General features: G+C 43.8%; 1 protein-coding gene across 1 annotated transcript in view; it reads left to right on the forward strand.

The window, feature by feature from the left end:
• The window catches only part of CDH4 (cadherin 4), a 465,783-nt gene that overhangs the window by 429,310 nt on the left and 19,059 nt on the right, over positions 1 to 17,414 (forward strand). Inside the window, exons 9-10 of the mRNA XM_075020374.1 lie at positions 9,568 to 9,753; positions 15,137 to 15,390. Coding sequence (XP_074876475.1) covers positions 9,568 to 9,753; positions 15,137 to 15,390 — 440 coding nt within the window. The remainder of the gene's footprint in view (positions 1 to 9,567; positions 9,754 to 15,136; positions 15,391 to 17,414) is intronic.

Consider the following 17,414-nt stretch of genomic DNA (forward strand, 5'->3'; position numbering starts at 1 on the left):
ATATGTGTGTGTGGATTAGATGCCATTCCCATAATCTCTGGTCTAGCTAAAATTTTAAGGAGAAATCAGACATTGATGCTCCTATGTCTCATGTATCTACCCACATCAGTGTTTCTTGTCTAACATTTATCCACCTGTAGCATTTCTCTCAAATTTGAATGATTTGTTCTAGATTGTATGCCTCTTTCTGCTTTTGGATATATATTAAATCTCCTAATTCTCCTCCTGAGCCCAGACCTGGCCTTGGAGGGCCCAGTTCAGTTGCCTGAGTGTAGACACCCAGCACCATCCAGGAGGTCCCTGGTTAGGAATGACGTCCTCACAGCCCTGGCAGGTACATCTCCATGTCTGCCAGATGTCCCAGGCAAATACCCACTGGTAGTGGGTTATTTCATTATCTTAAAAGTACACAGCATCTCAGGCATTGATGCGAGGCTGAGAAATTTAAATACATTTTGTAACTCCATTATTGCAAGGCACTGAAATAAATCCCCTTCTGAAGTTGGCTAACTTCCATGGGTCGGCAGGTTTTTAATTCTTCAGTATTCTGTTGCCTTAAAAACAGTTGCTTCCAAGGGATGTCATTTTAAGAGGATATATATCTGGAGTTTTATTAAGCACACTTCACTTATGAAATCTTTAGTGACATGCTGGGGAAAAAAAAGGGAGATTTAGCAAAGGATTTGTTAGTGCTGTGAGTTTTCTCTTATTGAATATTTCTAACTGTCCAGGATGTCTTAACATTTCCCGATTGTAAAAGAGAGGGTCAGAACACAGAGAACAACCAGAGTTAAAATCAGAGAGGATGGTTAAAAGGTTTCACATAGTTTTTTCAAGCATGGTGGAGTTTTTCAAACCATTCAGCTTAGTGCAATAACATGTTTTAATTGCCAAAAAAAACCAGAAATAATAACATTTTCCTTCCTAAATTTACAAGTATATAGTGACTCCCTCTTTTCTTTGATCCAATATCCTCCCATTTCTCACTGCATTTCTCTTCTCTGCTATATGCACTTTGACTTTCCTGTGGTAAACAAAATTTCAGCAAGAAGCCTCTTTCTCATGGCAAGTCTGATGAATTACACAGCATTTAATTTAGTCTTCATTCTGTGCTCTGAATTACTGTAAGCAGGCGGGCATGCATTTTTCTGTAATGCCAGATTTTTATCTAGTTGAAGGTGTCCCTGTTCATTGCAGGGAGTTGGACTAGGTAACCTTTAAAGGTCCCTTCCAACCCAAACCATTCTATGATTCTATGATTTTAGGGACTCCATCCGAAGGTGAGCTTGGAAGGGCAGGTTTCCTCTACTTGCTTCAGGGCAGTGCTGCAGCCGAACCATCTGGGTTTGTCTGCAAACTGGAAGGGCTCTTCAGCAACCTCTGCAATGTGAAGACGAATCCCCCGCTCCCGATTCCCTTCCCGTAAAAACCACAGCGCAGGGGAGCAGGAGGGGGCACACAAATATCCCTGTGAGTGCAAGCTCTCACCCCACCGACAGGCATTGCTGTTACATTTTGTGCAGCAGTAAGGACATAAGAAATTGGCCGTTGTGGCACCAGCTCAGAAAATGACATCTTTAAACGGCAGTAGTAGCACTTTTAGAATAAAAAGTTACTCTTCAATGCTTTTCTCCTACAAGGATGCTCTGTCCAGTCAGAGACCCTGTTCATGACCAGACCTTGTGGGTTTTCCACCATCTGATTGTGGTGTTTGAGTCTAGTCATAAAAATAAATAAATAAATCCCCGTGTGTGCTAAACAACAGAGATTTCAATTGCAGTGCAGAGGAGGTTTGAGCTAGAGTCAGCATGCGGACTGGCTGAGCTATGCTATGCAGGAAACTTGTTAAAAATCTCAATACCAGGATTATAGTGTCCATAAAAAATTCAGTTTCAGTACTCTTAAAATTCTCCCTTTCCCAAATATCTGTCTTCAGATCCCAAAGGCATGAGCAGCTTTTATATGCCTTAAAATCTGAAAAAAATAAATTAAAAACTCATTATAAGAAGTGGGCAGTTAATAAGAAAATCCTAAACCAGACTTATCAGCTTAAGGCCCTTCTTTATGAAACTTTATTACAGGTACCTGAATTAAAACATCCCCCTCTATATACATCTCACCAAGAAATGAGTCAGACCCGTGGAGTATGTTTTGCTCACTTAGGAGCTTAACTCTGTCACACAATTTTTGTTAGTCTGGTTTACATTTAAATCGGGGAAAAATATGTTTTCAAAGCTTTGTTCGAAACAGCACAGTTATTTGCTACTTTGCACTTTGAAGAAAGATTTGAGGCTTGATGTTCCAACAAATGAAGGAATTTCACCCTCTTTTAAGGAAGATGGGGATTTTGGAGAGTATGGAGACCAACACAGTCTGCATTTGGAAAGCTCTCCTCCTGCCATGCTGGGTGAGACGCGGGACGCCAGCCCTGCTTCGGCAGTTCAGGAAGGTCAAGGTATCAAACCGCTGTTGGTCTTTGAGGCGGTGAAGCTTCACAACCAGTTGTTCTTTTGGCCTGTTTTTCCCCAGCTGTACAAACCTGTTCAGGTTCCTCAGTTGAAGCCAACGTGGTGCAGAGCCTGGGGAAGAGCCGTGCTGACAATCCAGCTCATCCCCAGCGCGCGGTTCTCTGCCAGCCTTCCCGTTCGGGAGCTTTTCCATCTCAGTTGCTCAGCGAGGATCGCAGGGCTACGTGGCAATGCACTGGAGAGATCGATAGACTAATCCAGGCTGACCTAATGGATTTATCAAGTAACACATGAATTAATGATGTTCTCAGGATCCTGCCCCAACGCAGGCGGCAGAGGGCAGGACACGGCTCCAGCCCCAGTTCTACAGCTGCCTCGGGAGACATGGGCAGGTCATTTAGCCTTTAGTTCTGCAGCTGAAGGGAAGTAGAGGGCCGTCAACCACTGTAAAGCAATAATGTACCTGTGCAAAAATGTTTTATTATATAAATGTATGTATATAATTTTTTTTTTTAAGAATGAGGCTTTGTAGGCAGTTCCAGCTGTTTTAAAATCTATGCCTCTACTTAAAAGATAGCGTTACTAATTACACCTGACAATCAAATAGTCTGTAGAAGGGTATCAGCTACCTTTTCCTGCTGTTCATTCTGTAGGCAAGAAACAAAGGTATGTTAGACAAGAGAGCAAATGAAATGTTCAAAGGATTCTTGTCTAAAACTGGAAAATAAAAGGCTGTGCTATCAGATCAGAATTTTAACATATACTGTTTCCACTGGCTCCTGACATAAAATCTTTTCTTGTTGAGTATAACCATTGTTAAAGGTCACTGTTGCAAAGGCTACATCATTTAGACGAGATGAGATCCCATTTTGGATAAATTCACAATTTTAGTTCCTAACAAGGAGATAGTATCAGGATTTGAATGTACAAGAGTGCCGGGTTACAGATTAAAGGCTTTTGTGTTCTGGAAACCACACTATGCCAGATTTCATGAGTTTCAGTGAGACGTGCAAGTCCCCAAAGTCAAGTAGGTTGATTAAAGTGGTTCTTTATAGCCTTTGAAATACAGATAAAGTACAACTTTCCTACACGGGGTTAATGTAGAATTTTTTTTTCTTGACAAGGCTATATGCCTTTCCAAGGACGTAATTTTAATCTCTTTTTAAACCTTTCATATGAATGTTGTAAAAAGCTCCTTTGTGTTGTAATGCATTTTTATAAAATATCTAAATTTCTATGCAAACTTCGAACCTCGTTTCATAAGATATATTTATCTGGAAATGGTTATCTTGCAGCAGAATAGTGTCTTGTGTCATCGTTTCTGTGGCATCTTTTCATACTGTCACAAGAATGTAACATCTGATAATGAAAAAAAATTAGTGCTTATTGTCAGACATGCAAGCTTCTTTTTTTTTTTTAATATCCTTTTACTATTACATGCTCTTGTCCCTGAACTCTTGGCAAGTACTCTAAGAGTGTCTGAACCAAGGTGAAAGCGAGACCTGCACATTCCTTCCTCACACCAGAGAGTCTGAAATGAGAGTGTTTTCTTCTGCTGCTTCTGAGAGAAAGGATATTGCTTGCTTCTCCTCTGCTGCTGCTTTGTCTTCATATTCAAAGAGTAAATCTTGTAATTTAATCCAAAACGAGCCATTACTTGTGATTTTGAAAAAATAACACCAGTAAAGACAAAGCGTAAAGCCAATGGCTGCCATCAGCTACAGGAACACGGTGGAGGTTTTGTGCACCCCATCATAAGATCAGCTTCAGAAGTGTAAAAGTTTAGGGCTTGCTTTAGTTTTGCAAACTCACCCAGCAGAAGTGAAACCAGCACTGAGAACGCACTGAACGTCGCTTATTGTTCCTTGTAGAAACTCCCAATAAACAAGCGGATGGTCCGGCTCCACCACGCCACGCGTAAAGCTGTGAGAGCTCCTTTGCAGGCAGGTGAGGCTTTTTAATAGCACAAACCGCTGAAGATAAAGGCAGAACTTCCAAAGCATCCTTTAAAAGCTGGAGAGCTAATTGTCATGCGCTTCCCTCCGCTCGGCTGGGCAAGGCTGACTCCTGCCCGACCGCGACGAGCCGGTGCCTGCAACCCGAGCAATTCGTTTCTGAATGAGCACCGTGACAGCTGGGCCTCGTACCAGCGGAGCAAAACTGCGAGCTGGCAAGAGTGCGTTGGGCTTTATAGATAACGTTTGGGAAGCATTTGCCACATGGCATCTAACTAGTCTGAAGTATGATATGCGTACGTGGACGGACTGTGGAGTAGGTCCAAGTGAACGTGAAGTTGAAGCAGGGACACTGCAGTGCAGGGGATGTCGTGGGCACGAACCTGAAAAACCAACAGCAAAGAGGTTTACGGAGGGGTTGCTGGCTGGTGCAATGCAGGGGGGCCGTGGGCTGCCTCAGAAAAAAATGAGGACATTGGTATGTAGAGGGTGGTCATCGTTCGAGAACACGCTAAAGTGAGCAGTTCTTTAGTAAAACACAATTAGGAAATGAGCATCTCAAAATCTGATTTGCACGCAAAATATGGTTGATTTTACAGAGATTTTGTGGGAGTCGAGTGAGCTTGAGGTCTCTGCTGCACAACGGCGACGGTGGAGTGAGAACCTGGAGGTCACTGTTTGGCTGTCACAGAAGCCGATAGCCAAGTCTGACCCGTACAGCATAGAGGGGGTAGGATAACTTGCAGACCTAGTACAGTCATCCATACAGCAAACAATATTGGAAATTAAAGGTCAGAGAATTGATAGTAAGGCTTAAGAAAACAGCAATTAGGCTGCTAGGAAGAAAAGCTAAATTACCGGTAGTAGGAGTAGGGGGGAAAAAAAGAGGATTATTGATCTAAATATCAAGTTGGCAGATACACAGAGTACAATCTAGAGGTTTTTTACACCTCTGGGCTTACTCAACCCCCACAATAAAAAATGCAGGCCTATAAAGATGGAATAAGAAGCAATCAATTAGGATGGCATTTGCTTGTTTCCGCGCTGCAGCTGGGCAGGCACATCACAATTAATGATTTATTAGGAGATTTTCGTCTTTTTTTTTTTTTTCCATTTTACACAGATTGCTGCAAGCAGACTGCAGTTGTTTATTAATTTGCCTGCTATTCAAGCATCTTTGTTAAATATCGTGCGGAAAAGGTAACCAGTCGGCTCGCGTGCCAGCACTTGGTTGGGAGGATGCCCTTAAGCGTGGAGGAGCTGGGGTTCGGTGTTCAGGCCGTGGGCGAACGCAGCCCTCTGCATGCCAGGTTCCCCGGCTGCGCGTCACCTCGTGTCCGGAGCTTGCTGCAGCAGAAAGCGGTGGGAGATGGGACATCCCGCGCCACGCGTGCGCTCGCTCACTCTCATTTCGATTTCTCTCAACCGAGGGGACCTAGAGAGAAGATGCGGCACTTTGCAGCAGTCATAGCTGTCAGGGGAAGGGCTTAAAGTCTAATAAGAGGACTGAGATGCCCTTATTCTTCTGCATTAAGCAGTAGCTATAGGTCATAAACCGCTACTTCTCTAGGCAGTTCAGCCTTCAGAAACTACTTCTGCCTGTAACAAATGTTGCATCATCATTAGTAAATCTTGGAGACGATACAAAAATCTTTCCTGTTCGTGTGAACAAGTCTTTGCTTTCACAGCTTTTTTAGCAAAATCGGCTAGAAAAAAAGTAAGAACATTGGAAAAAAGGAACTCCCTTTAGAAGGAAGCCTGAATAATTATCTTTGTATTCATCCATCTTAATTCCACACCTCCCTAGGAGTGGCTGCACTGAGCTAATTGGTTTTACTCTGCTGTGTGTGGCTTCACCGCCTAGACTCCAGATCTATTGCACAAAGTCAAGTCATTGTGTGAATTCATCATTTGTCCCCCCGCATCAGCCCCTTTCTCCTCTGGAGTGATTTTTGTCTGCGTGTTTATATGCTGTCAGGTACCGAGTAAGACGAAAGACAAACTCTGGGATTAACCAATTTTAGTATAATCTGATGCAACCTGAAAATCAGAATGAGTTACTACCTTTTCAGCAAGACATGACTTCAGACAGGCCAGCTCCAGAGGAATGAGAGAAGGACTTCTGCCAGCACAGGCTTTTATGGGAGGAGAAGAAAAAAGACCCTGCAGAATTTAAGGATTTAAGAACATGCTAGGTTCAGAACAAATCCTTATCTGAGAAGAGAAGCAAAGTGTGTAACAATCAGCCATAGAAATCCTTGTGAATGGTCTTTTAAAAAGCATTCTGGAAATTAAAGACTTCAAATGCAACAATTGGAAGTGAAGCTAAATGAAATACAGGGGAATATGAGTAAATGCTACAAGTATAGGTCAAGCACTGCTATATCAATCTTATGTTTACTCCAGCAGCTCCTCCGTTGCCCATTGTTTTACCTTGTTTGAATAGATATGCTTCTCTTTATTTGAAAATCAATTGTAATCTTATGAAAGAGAACTTACAGCACAGGGAATGCTGGAAAGCAGCATAGTGAAAGATGGCATTGTTCATTTTCCTAAGTTACTCCAGGGTAGGAAGGGAACGACATTAAAGAAGTGTGGGTAGCTTTGTGCTGCCATCCTTCCTTTAGCAGATGTAATTTAATGTCATTACTTAATTTTATTAAAGGTAAAGACAATTGTGGACAATAAACGTTATAGCATTTACTTATAGTAATGATAGTGGGGGAGTGTTAGAAGGAGGAAAGACAGGTTCTGGTTTGGATTCCCAGTAGCTGCTGATCTGTAGCTGATGAAAATTGTTCTGTTCTTCATGGTGCATCTCTCCAAAATTTGTTTTCTAACCTGAATAGCTTTGGATGGCTCCTTTGATTCCTGTGTTTGTACTCTGTTCTCATCAGAAAAATATTTGGCTTCATAAGCGTAACAGACAATATCCACCCTACGCTACATATCCACCCGCTGCTACATAGGACTGATCGTTCCCTAACTATACCTAACAGGTATCAACAACAACTGGGTGAACTGGATTGCTCAGTATATGCAGAGCATTGTGGTTTTTACCCTAGTGAAAAAGCTTTATAGACTGTTGGCAATCTTCCTCCAGGCTTTATATTGAGATGTGCTTGTGTATTTACAATTTTTAATATACCTCATATTTTTAAAATATGTCTCGTAGTAAACTTTATCTCTGCAGGCCGAAAACAGATGTTGTGATGGCTTTTACAGAAGCTGCTGTAAAATCTGTTGGCAATTGTGTGGGATTTTTCCATGTAACCCAAACTGATTGGCAGCACCCGAGTTATGATCTACTGAAGGTGTTCAGCAGCCTGTAGGACTGACCCTCTTAAATGTCTTAAATACAACCGATGGCTTGCTCTTGATGAGTTAATTCTGTTTAGTTCTGCAAGGCACAAGCCTGGTAGTAACGGATGAAAAACTGTGGTCCTGGGTCAAAGATTTGAGATGGTTACACAAAGTGCTTAACTCCTTTGAAGTTACAGTACGCTACCTTGATGTTAGCAGTGCAGCCATCTCCTAAAAGAGACTGGGGGCTCATCAACTTGTCTTTGCTGGCATGCCATACAACATTAATTTAATGTAATGGGCAATAGATAACTAGTGTGGATTTAGTAAGACACAATCCTGCTTAACTAATCTCCTTGAGTTCTTTTGAGCAGGTTTCAGACAAGGTAGTAGATATGACGTAATCTAATGGATTTTTCAAGAGGCTTTTGATAAATTTCCATATGGTATTTCCCCTGCTTAAGCTGTGTGCCTCAGAGATTCCAAATTGGGCAAGAAAATGGGTAAAAACCGAGTAAAATCATGGGAAATGAAGAGAAAAGAAGAGCTGTAGCATGTACTGGAACTAGAATTATCCCGCAGCTTCCTACTGTTCTTCTCTACCACTCAGCATGGCTGGAAAGAGATGCCATCTGCATTCACTAATGAAAACTTGTTTAGGACAGGTGCATAACAGAAAAGAGGGCAAAATGCCATTCAGCGTACCACTAAAGGGCAAATTTAAATTTACATTAACATAAGGCAGATTGAATATTTTTGCTGTCAGTGGTGGAATAATATATACTAAATATAAATGCACATAACCGAAAGACTCCAATGGATGGGTATGGGTTAGGAGTGGAAAGGGACTCTTGTGCTAACAAAGGAATGATTTATTATCATTTACATAACCTGGCATTTGTGCACACCAAAGGCACCAAAGGCCAGATTTTCAGAAGTGCTCTGCTCCTGCAGTTTGGGGCCAGGATTTCAGTTGCAGACTCAGAGCCAGCTGCTCCCGTCGTTTCCCCAGTGTTTAATTTGCCATATGTCAATCAGAGTGTTGATTTGCAAGTGCTGGTAATAGGCGATGCTGAGAGATGAGGACAGTTGAAAATTTGGGAATGTGTCTTACTGGCAGCTTTTGAGCCCCAAACACTGGAAGTATTTACAGGCCAGGATCCCTGATCAGTCGTATGATAAATCAAGGACTGCAAAGCAGAAAAGAATGTAGCTAATGCATCAGGATATGCCTGAACGGGACATGCTTCATGAAAATCAGTGCTAAATGAGAGAATTAAGCACCAGGAAAGGCTGTGGCAAAATCACAAGAAACTCTTTAAATAATGAGACAAAATCAAATCAAGGGCAAGAAAGAAAGAAAATGAAGTAAAATCACTGAAGAAGCAATAAAATGCCATCACTGAAACCTGAGTGAGGCAAAATACCTCAGGTTAAAGGGACATAGTCATCCTAAAAAATGCACATTTTAGTCTGCCATTTTTACCTGCTGTTGACAGTTAACTCTCTGATTGCTGTAACTGAATGAGAATATCAGGAACATTTTTTGCTCGTTTACTTCGAGCATTTGCTGAAACTTGGGCAGTGACTAGGTGATAGCGGGTTTGTTCTCCTTCGGGCTGAAAGGTGAAACTAGGCTTTGAAAGGTTTGGAAAAATACTCAAATAAAAAATAAGAAAACCAGAAGGGAGAAAGGGATGTGTTGCTCATAATGTATAACCCCGTGGTCCTCTTCATGGGACTGATTGCCCAGTCGGCGTGCTGATGTAGGGGAGAGGGGAGGTAGCCGTGAGGACCAGCAGAAAGCTCCCACCATGACCGCTTCTGTCGTTTATTTGCAGTATTCAGGAGAAGTTCCTGAGAACAGAGTGGAGGTTGTGGTGGCAAATCTGACGGTGATGGACCGGGACCAGCCTCACTCCCCCAACTGGAATGCCATCTACCGTATTATCAGCGGAGACCCCTCTGGCCACTTCACCATCCGGACAGACCCCGTAACCAACGAAGGCATGGTAACCGTCGTGAAGGTAAGGGGGAAGCCAAAGCAAATCTGTATTTGTCACCCTTTCAGCTACCTAAGGCTACAAGGATTTGCCAGAAGCCTGCAGTTATTTCGTGCCTCCTTTACCTGGGAATACGAGTGCTCAAATCTGTTGTTTCCCGTCTCTCTCTGTGCTGGAGTCCTGAATACGTTTACTTCAAGCGTATGCCACTGGTTCTGAGTTTCCCAACTCAGCCCAGCCCACCATAAGGTTTCATAAACTCTCTTGTGCTGAAGGCTCTTCCCAGCATCCGAGCCTGACCTCCGTGTCCTGCTCCTCCTTAGCTTTTTGAGCGCCGTAAGAGGGAATGGTGCCTGGGCTGTGCAGCCCTGCCCTGCCTGGCAGGTTTAGGGCAGAGGCTGCACCTTCTTCTTTTCGAGCCAGAAAATGCCCCGTTAGCTGTGAATCAGAGGTAGCGTTTCACTGCAGGGGATCAGTCAAGTGATCGTCTGTGAAAGCACGAGTGCAGGAGAGATTTCAGGAGGAGTGAATTTCCTGGTAACAGAAGGAAAGGAGAGATTTTCGTCTGATCGAGTTGCTTGGCAGAAAAAAGTTGGAAGAAGTGTTTCCTTTTCCTAATATCAAGTGATAAACATGCAGTGTGGGACAGATCCTCAGCTCAGAATAGCTCCACTCAAGTGAAAGCCATTCCCCAGGTTAGATCAGCAGAGGATCTTGTCCAAAGACAGCGAAGTAAGACTAAATATCCACCATCCCTTCTTTCCTCCATCTGTTGCCTTCAGCGTAAGGGGAGCTGGAACCCTCAAGATATCTGCAGCAAGTATCAAATTCTCTTTCCCTCCTTGCCTCCAAAGAACATGACTTTATCTTCATTTGAGCATTCGCTTCCCTTTCAGTTACCGAGGCCAGCAGCCCAGGCAGTGAATGTTTGTGCAGTCATTACATGCAGCCAGAACATAACCGGATCCATTCAACGTTCACTGACTCTCTTCCCAGATAAGATGCCTATGGATGCTCCCTCTGACTGCCAAAAGAGTGAAGGTGTCACAAATAGGCTGCTGTGATCTCTAGGAGCTCACACGACATGCACTGCACGCTGCACCTGAAAAAGATAATACATTGTGGGATGGACAAAGCCTGCAACTTTTGATAAGTCTGGCCTTCTCTAACAAAAAGTTTTAACCAACAACTTAGGATGAAACACTAATGTTTAAAGAGCAACGGGATTTAAGAATAGCTCTGTGTTGAAAAAAAGAGCCCTGCTCCCTTGTAGCTAATAAGTTGCAGTCATTCTTAATACATACCGTTTGGGTATTAGGAAAAATGACATCAGTGAAATGCCAATGAGGTTACGCTGGTAAGAACGTGTGAGCTTGTGAGCTTGTCCTGTTCTCTGACCCTTAGGCTATGTGTGTGTGTCTGCAGATGCCACTTTGCTGAAACTTTAAGGGAGACATCATCTTACCTGCTAGATGGTATTTCAGCAGGATCCTTTTATTTATCACTCTTTATTGCTTTGTAATAACGGTTGACAGCCTTATCTGATGCAACGTTACAAAACCTCTTCAAGCTTAGCAGTAGTTCCAAGACACGTGTATATGGATGCATATATGCATGTAAGTATACATGTATCCATATGTATGTATTTTCTGCTTAAACAGAAAACATTCAACAAAGTAAAATGCAATAATTTAACTTCCGTTGACATCAGCAGCTAGTCTGAAATTGAAATGCCAATGTTTTCACTTGCAAACAGGGGAGGACCCCTTATTCTTAATGTAGTAAAGTGTCACGACTGCAGTTTACAGGCACATCAAAGTGAACAACAGGGGATTTACATGATCATCACTGCTACACAAGGACTTCTGCATAATGAACCATCCCATATTCAGAACTTGCAGGCAAAAAGCAGGACAGATTTGTCAAGACACCATTGATGCTGGTGTTGACTTTCCAGTGCTGTGTAACCCACAGTGATCACAATGCAAAGAACCACATGAAAATCCTATCTTGTCAAGCTGAGCTCAAAGCTTGAAATTGCATTGAATGTCTTCACTATATAACCTCACCTGATCCTCCTGGGCGCCCAGAGTTTCCTACCCTTATCAAGCCAGGAGGCTTTTTGGTGTATTTTCAGCAAGGAGAATGAGTGAAATTGCTTGTGATTAAATTTTCATGGTGAAGAAGGGAAGACTCTTAGGAATCCACCTTCTTTGAAATATTTTGTTCTTTGTTAATAAGTGAATATGCTTAAAGATTTGGGGAACGTATGCACATCGAAGTGGGTGGCCAGTCAGAGCTCATTCTTCGTGGTGTAGGAGCAGTCTTTTGCTGGTTTGATCCCTGGTGTACATTGAAAACGCAGGTAAAAAATGAAGCCAAGTAACGAACCTTTTATTTACAGACCCTGCATAGCTGGACTTCCACGTGGCTCTTTGAAGCCGCTTATACATAACTCCCCACTGCTGCAAGCAAAGGGTTTTGCATCTGGGCCACAGCAGTCACAGACACAGGGCAGAGAAGGGCATTCTGTGAAGAATCCCACCCCTCCACCAGCAGTTTGGGGGCCAGAAATGGAGGGCCAGAAATGGAGGGCCAGAAATGCTTCCGAACCAAGAAGCCCTTTGGAGTTCAGATGATGCTCATGGGGGACATTTTGCAGCCACTTTCAACAAAACCCCATCTGCAGCTCCAGTCCAATCACCAAAAGTGTAACGTTTCCTTTTTCTGTTCATGCCTTTCCAAACCATTTCCATAACCATACAAGACCCTAATCTTCAAAGAAAGCCTTGATCAAGGAGAGAGAGAAACTTCCCACTCAGATAAGACACCGCAGCGTCTGGAGACAATCTCCAAGAGCAGCAGTGGCTGTCCTGTGGGAGCTGGCTAAGTAAAATGTTATTATAAACTCTGCATGGATCAGAGCTGTGAATTTATAATGGAGATGCTTCCGAAGCTTCTGTTATTATTTGCGTCAACAGTAACATAAGGCAAATTTGTTCTCTCCAGTTAAAAGTACCTTGAGAAAAGGAGGATACATGGCAAGCCCTCGGCTTCACTCTGCTGCATGCAGGTTGGAGAGGCTACTGAAGGAGGAGGATGTACGGCATCTCCAGGGCAATGTTTCAGAGCCATTTGTGCCAGATCAAACACTGAAAATCCAACAAGGGGTATCTGCAAAGGTCTACTTCTTAATTTCATGTCGTGTGCTTCTTGGACATGAAATTAAAAAGTAGGCAGCAGTCCAGCACCTCCTTGTCCCAGAAGTAATGGCTCCATGTGCTTTTGCTCCTGCTGTTGGCCTGATCAATATGCAGCATTTTCAGTGGGATGCACGGAGATGCAAGGGGTTAGGGCAGTGTGAAGAACACGGTGTGCTCTGCGCACCGTTATCCTCAGAGGGAGGCAGGTTTAGGAAGCAGAAGTGTGAACTGTCCTGGGAGAAATTGCTTATTATGGTGTGAAAGAAGTTCTGCATAGGGCTGGACTGTGTCTGGCTGCAAGGGGCTCCTGTCCCGCTGGGGACAATAGCACAAACACTGCTGTGGAGGCACAGGCTCTTGATTTTACCTTATTTTTTCAAGAAAATATCGGCAGATTGGCACTCTCTTACAAACTGAAGCGTGATGGACACTGTGCCACCATGTGCCAGCACGTGGCGCAGATGCCCCCAGGTCAGTCTGGGAGCTGGGCATTACTGAGTGGTCCCAGGCCAGCCCCACTCCCTGCACTGCTTTTCTACAGCCCTGGTTTTTGTGCTTTCCCAGAAGAGAGGGAAAGAAGCTGAGTGAGCAGCTCTACATTTTGAGGGGGGAAAGAAACCACTCCCTTGAATCAGGCCATGTCCTAGCAGGTATGTGTGTGGTCGGTGTGTCCTGTGCATCATCAGGCAGGGAGTCCAGTGGTTTCCCGCATCAGTGCCCTGGGGGGATGCTCAGATCAGTCCCCCCCGGCTCCAGCTGAGCCCCTCTGGGGAGGGAGGTGCAGACCGGCTGTGGGCAAGGTTAGCAAACAGGCCAGCACAAAAGAAAACCAACAAAAAAATGAAGACTGGATGAATATCAATTAGAGGGGTGTGAAAAGAAATTGAGGAAATGCATTAGTCAAATTGTTTCAAGGCCCTGAATAGTGTTTAAATGGGAACTTTTACCATGTGTCTTTTTTGAATGCGGTACAAGTCCGTGAGTCAGTGCTGGTGGGTGTACTGGGAATCTTTATGCATCCTTTTATTTATTAAATGTTGGCCCTGCCTGTCAGGAAACCATTTAGCAATAGGAACATTTGCACTTCAATCGAATAGAGATTTCACTGTTTTACCTTTTGCCCCTGAAATTTGTTTTTCTCATGTAGCCTCCTATGATTTGATTTCTCTCCTGACAATACTGGGTTTTAAACAGAACATGGAAGCCAGATTTTGCTGATGTAAATCAGTACAGCTCTACCAAAGTCAATGTAACCGTGGCATTTTACACCGTGAGAGTACGCTTTGCAGACTCAGCGCTGGAGAGCGTATTAGGGAGAATGGTTACGCTTCTAAATTTATAAATTACGGCAAAGCATTTTTTAACAAGCAGAGGTGTGATCCTGCATAACTCAAGCCTCCCTGGCAGATGATTAGCGACTTCCCTCATAATAATTAGTGGGATGGTTTAGAAATTATTTTTATACTGCGGTTCAGTCAGTTGTGCCAGCAAAGGCTTTTCACTCCTTCTGGCTCCTAAGACACATAGTCTTTAAGTGCATGTTGAAAAGAGATTTGTGGCCACCCAACAGCAAAACCCGTCTGTAGGAGTGTGCGGGCAACCTCAGGAGATAACGAGGCGCCTTGCAAGAGGATGAGAGGTCCCACTGGAAGGACCGCCTGATTAACCGGATGAGGTGTTGTTTCTTGCAGCTTCACCTTTGTTTATAAACTCACTTAAAAGGAAAAATGAAGAGAACTTCAGGCTCATGGCTCCGCACAGACCGTCCTAGTTACTTAGTCAGCAGCTTTAAATGCTAATAGCACTGCTAAGTACCTGTCCAGTCCCTCTTAGCAAGCTCTACCTGTTGCATTTAGAGCAGCCCTTGGTGGATTTGTTCATTCAATGCTCAACTAACACAGGCAGGTTCTTTTTTGGAAACCAGTTAGCATTGGAACAAAACACAGGGCAAATCCTCCCTGCTGTTTGCAATTTTTACTTTGTGTGGTTTTTTTAACTATTTGACCCTCCAAATACTGGAAGGCCAAATCCTCCACCGGATTGAAGCTGGTCTGGATTTACACCTTCAAAAGGACTGAGCTCAGGAGGAAACGAGATGAGGCAATGACTTTGATATCATCTGCCTTCTAAATCTTGCAGCTTTCAGCCAGAAGGTGGAATTTATTCTGTGCTTGGCTCTATACTTGCTTGTTTCTTTGTCTTAGGCAGTTGATTACGAGATGAACAGAGCTTTCATGCTGACGGTGATGGTATCAAACCAAGCTCCGCTGGCCAGTGGCATCCAGATGTCCTTCCAGTCAACAGCAGGAGTCACCATTTCAGTCACAGATGTCAACGAAGCACCGTATTTCCCAACGAACCACAAGTTAATCAGGCTGGAGGAAGGGGTGCCTACGGGGACAGTCCTGACGACATTTTCAGCGGTGGATCCTGATCGCTTCATGCAGCAGGCAGTAAGGTGGGAGACCAGGCAGCCAAGTGAGCTCGTGTACAGGAGGGGGATATCAGCTGCAGAAGTTTGGGGAGCAAAGCAGCGAAAGCTAATTCACAAACTAAGTGATGTGATATGAGTAAAATGCTTGGCAGGGACTGGCACCCTCAGTCGAGGGCCTGCAGAGTATCCTGCAAGCTTGTAAACTCGCAATCCTCCCCCCTCTAGGTAAGCCAGATTCCGAGCAGCTGGGTCCGGGAGGGCAGACAGAGTTGAATTCCACGTTACTGGCATGTGGAGGGGCAGTTCACAGCTTGAAATGCAAGCAGTCGATAGCAAGGTGTCCCTGCGTTGTTCCAAAGACAGAGGTCAGGGCTGCATTGTACTGAGTGTTTTGTCTCTGCCTCGTCAAGGATGCTTTGACCTATGTTGTTCATGCACATTATAAACACAGAGGTTTAGGAGAAGGCAGCTTTGTTATTTCTGTCTTACGAGGGGGAAACCAAGGCACAGAAAGGGCAAGGGTTAGATTTCCAAAAGGAATGACTAGGATTTTTAATCACGTCTCTTGTTGCTTCCAGAGGATTTAGGTTCAACCTGGCTTAAAAAGCACAGTGTGAGAGGAGCTGTCAGCCCGTTCAGAGCAAGGCTCGCTTGCTTACAAACAGCTGCTGAACAGGCTTTTAAGATGTCATATAGTTAGGTGTTGCCTGAGCAGTCAAACACCCATGCACATGCCATTGGCACTTGGTCTTTATCTGACTAATGCCAGTCCATATCAGGCACCCCAGCAGCCCTTGCCTGCCCTGCAGTTAGCAAGATTTGTTCTGACCTTCGGACCAACTGCCAAACGTAACCTCCTTGTTAGCTGCTTTCCCTAGGAATGAGATTCAGATGGCAAAATTTTAGCCTTCTAAAAGTCAGGTGCTCAATCTAAGCAATTTAAGATCGGATTTAGTCTGACCGATTCTGCAACCGGGAGGGTGTCACTCACTGTGGTTTGTCCCACCTGGGCAGACTGGGGATTGAATCCACGGTCCAGGACCCCGACTCACACGCCTTCCCACTGGGAAATTCAGGCAGAAAAGTGTGTGTGAAAATGAGTCTTCATGACACCTTTCACAAGTATTTCAGCCTCTGTCTGTGCAGACGGGAAATGTGTTTCCTGCTCTTGGATACTTCTAAATCCACGGAATTTTGTTTCTTTTTTACTCGCAGTCTGTAAGGACCATAGCATTTTTGGCAAAACCTGAGTGTACGACATGACCACAGCCGAGGCCACTTAAACTTATATCAGTTGTGACATTTCATGTCAAGAAGAGTTTGAAATATTTCACCTGGCACAGAGCTGTCTGGTCTAGAAAATGATAGTTTATTTACTGCCTCATCTTGTTGTCTTTAGACAGGTATTGTGACTTTTGAGGAAGGAGACCATCCTAACTAACAAGCCAGTTTTTCTTTTTTTTTTTTTTGAAATATTGGCCTTTGAAGGGTTTTTATTTCCCTAACGTCTGTACCAAATGTCTGGTTTTCAGAGGAGAAAACGGCTCATTTCTGATTGAATACTCCCTCTAACCAGGAGGTGGATGATCTATAATCCAAATGAGCATCTGCTGTTTCTGGGAGAAGGACCGGCTCTGCTGAGCCATTGCTGTCATCACACAGTGTGTGTGCAGGGTCTTGTAAGACTTTCTGTGAATATGAACAGCCAATTACTTGAGGTTTTTTTTTCCTAGGGCTTCCAGGACACACATTTTGTGTACCTACCAGCACTTCATTTTCAAAGCCAACTACAATCTCTCTTACCCCTTTTTCATCGGGACAGCCCAACACCAAGGCTTCACAAGAAGCAGTGGGATATTGTTGGGGTCCTGTCTTCATGAGCCATGCAAAGGGTATTTTGGGTTTTTTCTTCACAGTTGGCATTGGTGAGTTAGGAGAAAAGATACCCAAAAAGCTAAGCCTACAGATCCATGATAAGCACTTCACAGAGAGCTGATCCAGCTGCTAGAGCCCTGCGTACAGGTTTCAGTCTCTCTCTAAATAGTCTT

Source organism: Buteo buteo, chromosome 2, assembly GCF_964188355.1.
Source record: "Buteo buteo chromosome 2, bButBut1.hap1.1, whole genome shotgun sequence".
Taxonomy (NCBI): Eukaryota; Metazoa; Chordata; class Aves; order Accipitriformes; family Accipitridae; genus Buteo; species Buteo buteo.